General features: G+C 39.5%; 1 protein-coding gene across 1 annotated transcript in view; it reads right to left on the bottom strand.

Annotated features, from left to right (window-relative positions):
• The window catches only part of sdccag8 (SHH signaling and ciliogenesis regulator sdccag8), a 49,106-nt gene extending 40,130 nt beyond the window's left edge, over positions 1 to 8,976 (bottom strand). Inside the window, exons 1-13 of the mRNA XM_008429169.2 lie at positions 8,801 to 8,976; positions 7,557 to 7,706; positions 7,345 to 7,430; positions 7,059 to 7,172; positions 6,487 to 6,612; positions 6,335 to 6,394; positions 5,520 to 5,584; positions 5,230 to 5,430; positions 5,010 to 5,148; positions 4,732 to 4,884; positions 4,258 to 4,392; positions 2,469 to 2,585; positions 938 to 1,080 (exon numbers count right to left, since the gene is read on the bottom strand). Coding sequence (XP_008427391.1) covers positions 938 to 1,080; positions 2,469 to 2,585; positions 4,258 to 4,392; positions 4,732 to 4,884; positions 5,010 to 5,148; positions 5,230 to 5,430; positions 5,520 to 5,584; positions 6,335 to 6,394; positions 6,487 to 6,612; positions 7,059 to 7,172; positions 7,345 to 7,430; positions 7,557 to 7,706; positions 8,801 to 8,894 — 1,583 coding nt within the window. The 5' untranslated portion in view covers positions 8,895 to 8,976. The remainder of the gene's footprint in view (positions 1 to 937; positions 1,081 to 2,468; positions 2,586 to 4,257; positions 4,393 to 4,731; positions 4,885 to 5,009; positions 5,149 to 5,229; positions 5,431 to 5,519; positions 5,585 to 6,334; positions 6,395 to 6,486; positions 6,613 to 7,058; positions 7,173 to 7,344; positions 7,431 to 7,556; positions 7,707 to 8,800) is intronic.
• Between the last annotated feature and the right edge of the window lie 1,219 nt (positions 8,977 to 10,195).

Raw genomic sequence — 10,195 nt, 5'->3', positions numbered from 1 at the left:
AGGAAAGGAAAGGAAAGGAAAGGAAAGGAAAGGAAAGGAAAGGAAAGGAAAGGAAAGGAAAGGAAAGGAAAGGAAAGGAAAGGAAAGGAAAGGAAGAAAGGAAAAGGAGAGGGAAAAGAGAAAGGGAAGGGAAAAGTGTGTAGTAGTTCAAGTGAAATAATTACTCATTTTATTTTAACCGTAGGAGAGGTTTAAGTTATTAAGGAGCATGAGGAAGAATCTCAAAATCTAAAAAGCATTGAGCTGGAAGAGGAAAAAAACAGATAATTATTCAGATAAATATGTGGAATAAACATCTAAAAACAATATCTGGGGAATTAGGAGGTAAGAAAAAAAATACAGAAGGAAAACAGACAAGAAGGGCCGGTAGCGCCTGCAGTGAGGACGGGTGCAGAGCTCAGGCGGGTGGCATGGAGGCCAGGCTGTCCAGTGACCATCAGCCGTGCTGTTGTGCTTGTGTGTGTTGAGGCGTGTGTGTGTGTGTGCACGCCAGGGATAGGAGAAAGGCTTAGGCGACATTTTGGCTCTGCTGGAGCTGCTGCTGGGCTGGGCACTGGGCTGGGCACTGGCCTGGTGGCACGAAGCGGTGCGTGTGCATGTGTGCGAGTGTGTTTATTGCATTATGTTGTGGCATGCTTAACAGGATTAGAGGTGACCCAGTGAGGTCCAGTTGGTACCGGGACCGCCACACAGCGGCGCGCATGCACATTTGTGTGTGTGTGTGCCTCGTATAATAGGATTAACCGTTACCTGGTGCGGTACAGTTGGTGTGCTGGTCTGAACTGGACTGGGCTGAGCTGGGCAGGAGCTGGGCAGAGGGGAGTGCTGTGTGCCTGTGAGTGTGTGTGTGTGTGTGTGTGTGTGTGTGTGTGTGTGTGTGTGTGTGTGTGTGTGTTTGTGTGAGTGTGGTGGCATGTATAATAGGATTAGGTACTACCTGGTGAGGTGCAGTTGGCGCTGGGCATTTGCCAGCTGTTCTTCCAGGCTCAGAGCTTTGGACTGCCATTGGCTCCCAACCCTTTGGGCCGCCTCCAAACGCTGCCGACAGCAAACCAGCTCTGAGCTCAGACTTTCCACTTCCTGTCCCACAGAGAGGGAAGAAGAGGAGTTAGCGGAGGTGAGGAAATCTTTCACAACACCCATCGTCTGCCGTGACACATTAAACACAATAAACCAAGATTACAAACTCTTGAAGACTTGATAAGTCAAGATAACAAATAATGGTGTTACGATGCACATATTTCATAAGAAACAAATAAATAAAGCAATAGATGAGTTCTACCAAAACTATTTAACTTCCAATTCCCACAATAACAGAGGAAGAAAACTGTGACCAGGATTAGAGATCAACTATAAATAAAGTATGAATAAGAGTATAGACTAGGCGGAAAGTACTTGATGTCCCTGCATATGGTGGATAAACAAAAAGTCACTGTTAGAGAAGATGTCTGTTCACAAACTGCTGTGTCAGAGCCAAGTTGTATGGTAGGAAAACATGGATAGTTATGTCCGCAGGAACACTGGAGAAGTAAACAATCCATATTGCCTGAGGTCTAGAGAGACATTTCTGATGATTTAGGAAACAAAGTCATATGCTGGTGTTGGTCTCCGTGTTTGATTGAGTTCACAGTCGAAGCAGCCGTCTAACAGAGTATTACAGAGCATTTCATGATTCCCTCTACTGACGACCTTTGTGGGATTCTGATTTAGTTTTCCAGCTGGGATAAACACCTGCCCACACTGTCAAAGGTACCAACACCTGCTTTAAGCATAACAGTGTTACTGTGCTTGATTAGCCAGCAAGACAGCCTGATCTAAACTCCACAGTTTAGAGCTATAAAGTATTTTCAAGGGGAATGTCAATGTCAATGTAAAATTTATTTACATAGCACTTTAAAACAGGTATAAAACTGCACCAAAGTGCTGTACAAGAACAACAACACAAATGACAAATGGGAAGACGTGAGATCAACAGTGAAAATAAGCCGAAGGCACATGGGTTTCCTTCGCACCTTTTACAATGATTCACTGAAATAAATTAACTTTTTAAATTAACTGAAATAAATTAACTCAAAATTCAGCCATGACTGAATTTTATGCAAAACAATATTCAAAGTTTCAAAATAATTACATGCCATCCCCTGGATGAGTTTTTATGGTGACTGTGGCTCTGTGGGTTGAGACGTCGTCTTGCGATCGGAAGGTTGTAGGTTTGATTCCTCCTGCCCCATGTCAATGTGCCTCTGGGCAACAAAACACTTAACCCTAAATTACCTACCGATCCGTGTAAATGTGTGTGTTTGAATGTGTGAATGGGTGAATGTGACTCTAGTGTAAAGAGCTTCGAGTGATCAAAATGTTTGGAAAAGCGCTATATAAATTCAGTCCATTTACTGTTTTACACTACAATTCTGCTGTTAAAACAACAGATATAAAATAATAAATTCAGAGGCTGGATGAAAACTTACCTGTGCAGCTTTTTCGTTCTGCCTGCTCGTCTTGGCCTTCAGCTCTCTGAGCTCTCGCTCAGCCTCCTCTTTCTTCAGGCTGGCATTGCTAAGCTGATACCGCAGATCCACACATACCTGGAGAAGACAGCAAAACGATCAACAACACCGCCACTGATTTATAATTAAGAATAACTGGTTTCAAACTACCTCTGCTTTTAACATGCTTTGACTAGGTCACCAGACCTTGACATCTACTATACAGCTTTCCTCACTACAGCTCTATGACCTATGTAGGAGTGCATCGAAATACTTTTACCTCTCACCTCATCGAGATGCTTCAATAAACACAACTAAAATGTTACCTAAATGCATCAAAACTTAAAATGGTTCAATTCTTCACCATTGTATTTGAGAGCAAAACTGACGCTAAATTAGATGTTCTGCTGCCATCTACTGGAAACACAAGAACATTACAAGTAAACGCCGCTGGTTTCATCTAAGAGTCAACTCATTGAGACATAAATATCAAGCCTGCAAACCTGATATCTTAACGGACTGAATGTTTTTAACGTAATCTGTGCTCGGCTCGAGGAGCGCAGGAGGTTGCCATGGCAACAGGTGTGCTTAAATGACAGAGAGAGACGGAGAGTAAAAATGTGCGAGTTGTTTTAAGTTGATCACCTGTTCGGGTTGTTTTACCTTTCTTTACCTTTGTCTTGCTGCATCACAGCCGCTGTAGTTTCTGAACGTTCAATAAACGACAAACTTGGACTAATTACCTCGTTCTTTGTGAGAACAAACATCAAACATAAACATCTAAACATCAAACACGGTAAATATGTTTCATTAAGTATCTAACAAACAAATGGCTTCTTCCGCGATAATTATGTGAAATTAAATGAATTGTCTAATATAAAAAAATTGTTTGGTGCTGTAGGGCTCGGAGTCTGAGAGGCTTTTCCTTTATCAAACAATTTTTTTTGTCTCTTATTTAGTGGAAATATTGATGTTGATGAGACTTTCTCCAAAATAATAGCCTTTTTCAACCTTTATAGCTCCACTCTAGCATTCACAAATGACATTGAAATAAAATCAAGTCCAACATCTGGTTTGAGGTGATTCCTCTGGAACCTGTTGGAGGAAAAATATCCCAACTACAGAAGATGAGCTTTAACCTAACAGAGCTCTGTGGTTCCTCCTATCAGTATGAGAGTCAGGGTGAGGAGGCGCCATGTTAGGAAGAGAAGTGGAAGCTGGAGGATCTTCAGAACAAACATAATGTTCAGTAGCCTACTGATTATCCCTCTGTCTGGACACAGGATCAATAGGACCAGTTTAAAAACTAAAATGAACAGTTATATGCCAGACATGGAAAACTGGGATGCACTCCATGCCATGATGTTCAGGATTTAGGTCTCATGGCATCTCAAGGTGTCAAYATTGCAGCCAGTGGGCTGAAGGAAATACAGCTTTATTTTGTAGCAATTCAAGAGCTACCAGCTTTTATTGCTTCACAAAAAATTAATCAGCACAGAAACTCCTAAGCACACAAAGAAGCAACATTTTTATTTTATTTACTTTTCTTATTTTTTGTCATAGTACTCCCAAGAATTTAAAACTACTTTCACCCCTGTGTATAACCATCTTTTGATCCGGGAAAATGACCAGCACCAAACGTGGGTTTCAGTCTTTCTGTTGTGTTGTGCTAAGTTTCACCTCAACTCAAACTCCGCACTGCTTTCTGTAAAAGCTTTAATAAAATGTGAAGAGTGAATGACATTTTTCTCAAACAAATAAATAAGTGCACCTTGGCATTGTCTTGTTCCTGATTGGTTAGCTTGCTGAGCGTGTCCTCCAGCTGATTGGTCAGTGAACTCCTGTCTCTGTGCGCTCGGTCCAGCTGCCCCTCCAGCGCGGCTACCTGCTGAGACAGGCTGGACGCCTACAACACAAACAGTAACTTTAAATAACATTTAAATGCATAATTTGAATATAAAATATGAAATGATGTCTTCATATTAAACATTGCAATGACATAGTTCAATAGAATTTATTGAAATTTGCAATGGATGAATGAACCCATGGTAAAATGCTTTTTTTAATTGTGGGAATATTCATTTTCAGCAATTTGAGTCGATACTTTGTTGAATCACCTCTTGGAATATATTTGCACTTTTCACATCTTCAAAGTCATGTATCATTTTCTTCTTGATAACTATATTACAGCCCATCACACCGAATCACAATAAAATACACTGACATATTTGGCTTCAAGATGTACCGTTTGTGCTAGCTCTTCTTTTTGTTTGCGTGCCTCAGCCCGGCCCTCCTCTCGGGCCTCCGCCATCTTGGTCCGCACTGCATGCGCCTCTCTGTCCAGCTGTTCCCTCAGTCGCGCCAGCTCCCTGGATAACTGCTCACACTGCATCTCCACCTACTCGAGTGCAAACAGATGCAGAGAGCTTATCAAGAGTGGTGGATATAGAATATATTTGCAGAAAACTCCGGGATAGTACGTTAAACAATATCCAGATTGAATCCATGTGAGAAGCTACTGACCCTAGTTTTTTGTAGATTGGCTTCTTCGGCTATCTCCACAGCCTGTTTGACCTGCAGGCAGGCTGACCACTCTCTCTGCTGGGCCTCTTGTTGACTTGCTCGCACCGCACGCAGAGCCGCCAGCAATTCGTCCCGTTCCCTGACGCACAAAAACAAAACACCGTGAGCACCACAAGCTCTCTCTCCTACTGCCGACCTGGTTGAGCTGACTTTGCTTTACTTTGTGAGCCTGTCAATAGCCTGCACATGCAGATTTGCATGAGTTCCAGCAACCACCGCTTCATGCTGCGCACACTGCAGACACAACCCGGCGACGCGGGGAGCTCCGTCGGCCTTCAACGCTTCTGCAACCTGCTGCTCTTTGTGTCTCAGACGAACCTTCACCTCCTCACACTCCTTCTGACTCACTGAGAGATCCTTTCTGTTAACAGAAGCAAAACGTATAAAAAGGTCAAAGGAAATGATGAGGGAGAATATGCCACATTCTTCTTTATGATGCATCACACTGACTTGAGAGAGATGAGCTGAGCCTCCAAGCTTTCTGTCTGGGCCTGGTGGATCACTTTTAGCTGCTCCTTTATCAGGGACAGAAACTGAGTCATGAGATGACGTTTGTGTAACAATCTTCCAGTGAGAACATGCAGCAATTTCAATGCAAAATTAGCAGAAAATACAAACAAAAAATTAACTACCATATGACTCGACACCTTCTAAAGCTCTGCTAAGAAGCACAGACTCCAGCATGTGTCACACAGTTGAATTTTAACAGCATTCTGATGACAGCAGGGATTAAGCCACTGCTGACTGATTGTATTGGACTTAAGTACTAAAGTATCTGCCCCCTTTCAGGTCTCTTTTTTTTGCCACACTTTTGCATTTTATATCAAGGATTTTTTTTTAAACATTAGACTAGTAAGACTTGAGTAATACAAAAAGCAGCTTTTAAATAAGGATTTGATTGACTTACGGGGGGGAAAGCTAGCTAAACCAACCAAGAATAAACTACACTAAAATTTATTAGAAAGTTGAGTTCAATTTCACTGACCACACCCAGCTGACAACTACAAGATGTTGCAAAGAGTGAGTTAGACAATAAAACTTGGCTGGTGATCTAAAATATTTCAGTGTGACATAAAAGTAGAAATAGAAGCAATGGGTAAGGAGACAAACCCTTTTTGAAAGTATTTCTATGGTTCATGTGAACTGGTTTATGCTGTTGAAGAGGCTTCCCTTTAAAATGCAAAAAAGGATGAAACATATTTCTATGGACTTGTAAAGTTTAAAAGTGACTGGAAAACAGAAGAGAACATGATATGTGTCCTTACCAGGTCATTTTTCCAGGTGTTATGCTCTGTTTTTGAGGTTATCAAGTTGTTATTTTGCACCTAAAAAAGCCAAAAGGAAATATAATGAAGCCTCTAACTAATATTATTTCATTACTTTTGAGCAATCAGGATGATAATTATTATTATATTACCATAGAATTGTGGATTGGATAATCTTTCAGAGATTGATCCACAATCCTGGATTTGAGCTCAGACTGCAGCTTCTCATTTTCAACCACCACCACTCTGATCCGCTGCTTCAGTCCCTGCAGCTCCTCCTTAAGACACAGAGAATGCACAGTAAACTGGTCAAAACTTAGGCAAATTAGAATTTTTATTTAAAAATGTACTTATATGTTACATATAAGCATTATAGGATGTGTATAACTCCTTCAAACAAATGCCATATTTGTCATTGGAGCATAACTATTTTATTAAATGCACCCTTTTGAGCATGTAGGGAAGAATATATTTCACAATATGATATAATTGTTTTGTGTGCCAAGGCAAAAGCCGCCTGCATAAAATATTACCGACAAGTGTGTCAGCAATTGCTCCCCTTAGTGAATTTGTAAAGCAAAAAAATATATATATGCAATTATTTTTCCTCCATTGAAAAAGTGCACCGAAATAAAAGGTTGGATTACAAGTGTGAGATTATTGTATCGTCTTAAAAGGTAAACTTACATTAAGGATTTTGTAAAAAAAAAATATTAGCACAAACCTTGCAGAACTTTACTTCAGCTTCCAGGTGCTGGATGTACTCAGACTGGTCATAATTCATTGGAACCAAGTCCCGAAAGGCTGGTAAACTGGACCTGCCATCCCGACGCACTTTCTAAGGAGAAGAAAGTCAAAACTGAGTCATAAAATGACGCACCAGTAGAGTACTGAAATTACAGATAAGCCTGCAAGATTTTCATCATAAGATTATTAAAGAGGCGTTTCATTCTAATAAACACTTCATATTAGGGAATAAAATCTGTAACAATTTAATGATACATGTCTACCTTAGATGGAGATTGCTTCCCTGAGGGGGATAAAGAGGTGGGGATTTCTCTGCCTTGCTTCAACAGGAGGCTCTTCAGCTGGTTAACTGCACACAACAAACAAATCAAAGCCTGCAGTTCAGCTCCAACAACATGACCATTAATCTGAAGTGGTGCGCTTCAAGTACAGTGTTGATGGCAGACAGCAAATTTACAGTGTAGTAGTGACTCGCCTGCTTCACTCTGAGTCTTGTGACTCCACGCTGTCTTGTCCTCCTCAGCCGCCGTGAAGACGCCACCTGCAGCGGGTTGGACATCCTCTCCATCACGGTCCTGCTGGTCCAGAGCACCGCTCAGCTGTTGGAGGCTCTGGTTTGCCCGTTCTGAAGTCAATATAAACACAAAGGTGAAAAATATTTATTTACAGAAAATACAGAAGACTTCAGAAGCTGAAGGAAAAACAAAACTGTCACTATCCTTCTGGATGGTTTGAAGGGATTAAAGTATCACAACTCAGAGAATAAATAACCTAATAAATAATTTACATACATTTGGAAATGGCTATTTTAAGTACACAAAAATAAAAGTACAATTATCAGAATTTGTCAATAGTTTATAAAATAATAATAATTTAACTTAAATGTAACTTAAGATGTCCGATAAAATCATTGTTAAAATATTATCCTTACAGTGTAGCTTTACTCTACTACAGTGTCATAGTTTTTCAATTTCAATTTATCATTGAAGGATTATTATACTGTTAGTAAATATACACTGAACATATAGAGAATTAAATGTGTTATTCTTTCTTTCCAACTTTAATATTGTACCTAGTCGGAAAAACATAAATTCTTGAAACATATTAATAAGTATGGATAAATAAGTTTATTTACTCTATGTTTATGTCTGAATAATGTGATTATAATTCATTCCAAGACTGAAATGAGAAATGAGATCGGATTTGTCCATTATTAATGATAATTACCATTATTAATTATAATAATTAATGTTATTATTAAGTCATGCCTTAATAATACGATTTTTTTTTTCTCCCATGTTTCTAAACGGCCTCAGTAGGAATCTCTCAAATATATGAGTTCAAATATTTGGAAAATTATTCACTCAGCTCCTCTAAACTCGTATTGTTTCAAGACGTCGCATTTTCTGAAAAGAGCTCTGTTTTTGCAATGAGAAAATGCATTAATTAATCACTATTTTCGTGGAATTAAAAAGTATTTTACATCCTCTCAGCAATTGACGCCAAACAGATATCTCACTCTGAAGTCATATTTTTGCTTAACAGCTAAAACCTAAAAACTTTGTCCAGATATTGTAGCCAAGCAAACCTCCTCGTATTCAACTGCAATGAACTCTGCTTATAAATAAACCCAGAGCAGTAATTAGCCTTTTAACACATTAACATTTTGGCTGCTACTTAGGGTGTTAGCAAACGCGGCTCAGCAAAGTGTTAGCTTACGCCTCAGCTCCTTTTGCTTGGCTCCCAGCTGCTCTGCCTCTTCTTCATCCGAATCAAATGGTTTCATTGAAATATTACCGTCAGTAAACCACATTCAGACAGTCAATGAAGCTGCTAGGCTACATACAACAACACAACAACAGCCATCATTCCCAACACGTCATAACGGTAACCAAGGCTCACGAAGGCGGTGTTTGTTATGATACACTAGCATTTTTACAAAAGCGGTATTCTTCATTCATATGCAGTCTACATCACCGCCCCTTCCGAATCATCACAGTGTGCTCCCGTTCATTAAATGAAGCATCCATCTTCTGGTTCGCTGACGTCCCCACTTCCGTAAACTCGAAGTAATGATGGGAGTTGTAGTATTGTCAGCTCGCTGAATTCTGCAGATGGCAAGAATGTCTCTAATATTTTTCTAGGTTAAATGTGTGTTAAAAAGAGCGACTTAAACCTTCCAAGACATCAGAATTAATGTTGCCTTTCATTTAGATAAGCTTTTATTTAGATAGAAACGTATTCTGGCGTATGTTTGCTTGCTTTTTTGAAGTTAACATATGTTTTCAACTTTTCTTAAATTTTGCACAGTGACATCACCACAGGTATGATGGCTTCAAAATTATATTGCAGTTGCTTGGTTGCTTGGGCTGTGTCTCAGTGTGGCCCTGTAACGTACTGGTGAGGCGTCCACGGTGTACCCTATGGACTGATGCACCTCCATAATATCTCATCTAGCCCATCTGGACATAGCTCTCATATGAAGAAAGTGATAGGTGTGAACAAATCTTAAGGTCTTCTTTTCACATTGCCCCCTTGTGGTAAAAATACCGCCTTTTCAACAAGCATGAAGGATTTCTGTTTAAGTAAATTTTAGACATTTGGAAAGTTGATTTAGTAACACTAAAAAATCGTAGTCTAAGTGTAATTTCAGTAGAAGCTAAAAAGAAAAAGCTTAGAGTAGACTTGTACACTTTCCATCATTCCATCTTACAATAAGTCAATAGGGGGCGCCATCACATTTATACCTACCTATATCCGCAAAAGTGATTGCTGATGGCAGAAAATGCTATGATGCCTTGTGTGATTACTGAGGAACATTTCTATATCAAACACTGACAAGCTGGCTGGAAGAGTAAAGATAATCTGAACAACTGTTGTCTTTTGAGAAAGAAGATCCCTGTAGTAGGAGCCGCTTCTTGCTCTGTGTGGACTATGCGAACGAATAAGCCGCCATCAGCTACCAGGGGGCGCCAAAGCTAAATGTTCAATCTAAAATGAGAATTTAAATAAGCCAGACTATTATTATTATTATTATTATTATTATTATTATTATTATTATTATTATTATTATTATTATTATTATTATTATTATTATTATTATTATTATTATTA

The sequence above is a fragment of the Poecilia reticulata genome, linkage group LG15 (genome assembly GCF_000633615.1).
Source record: "Poecilia reticulata strain Guanapo linkage group LG15, Guppy_female_1.0+MT, whole genome shotgun sequence".
Classification (NCBI taxonomy): domain Eukaryota; kingdom Metazoa; phylum Chordata; class Actinopteri; order Cyprinodontiformes; family Poeciliidae; genus Poecilia; species Poecilia reticulata.
The sequence above is the reverse complement of the archived record's forward strand: the minus strand, read 5'-3'. Positions and strand labels throughout refer to the sequence as shown.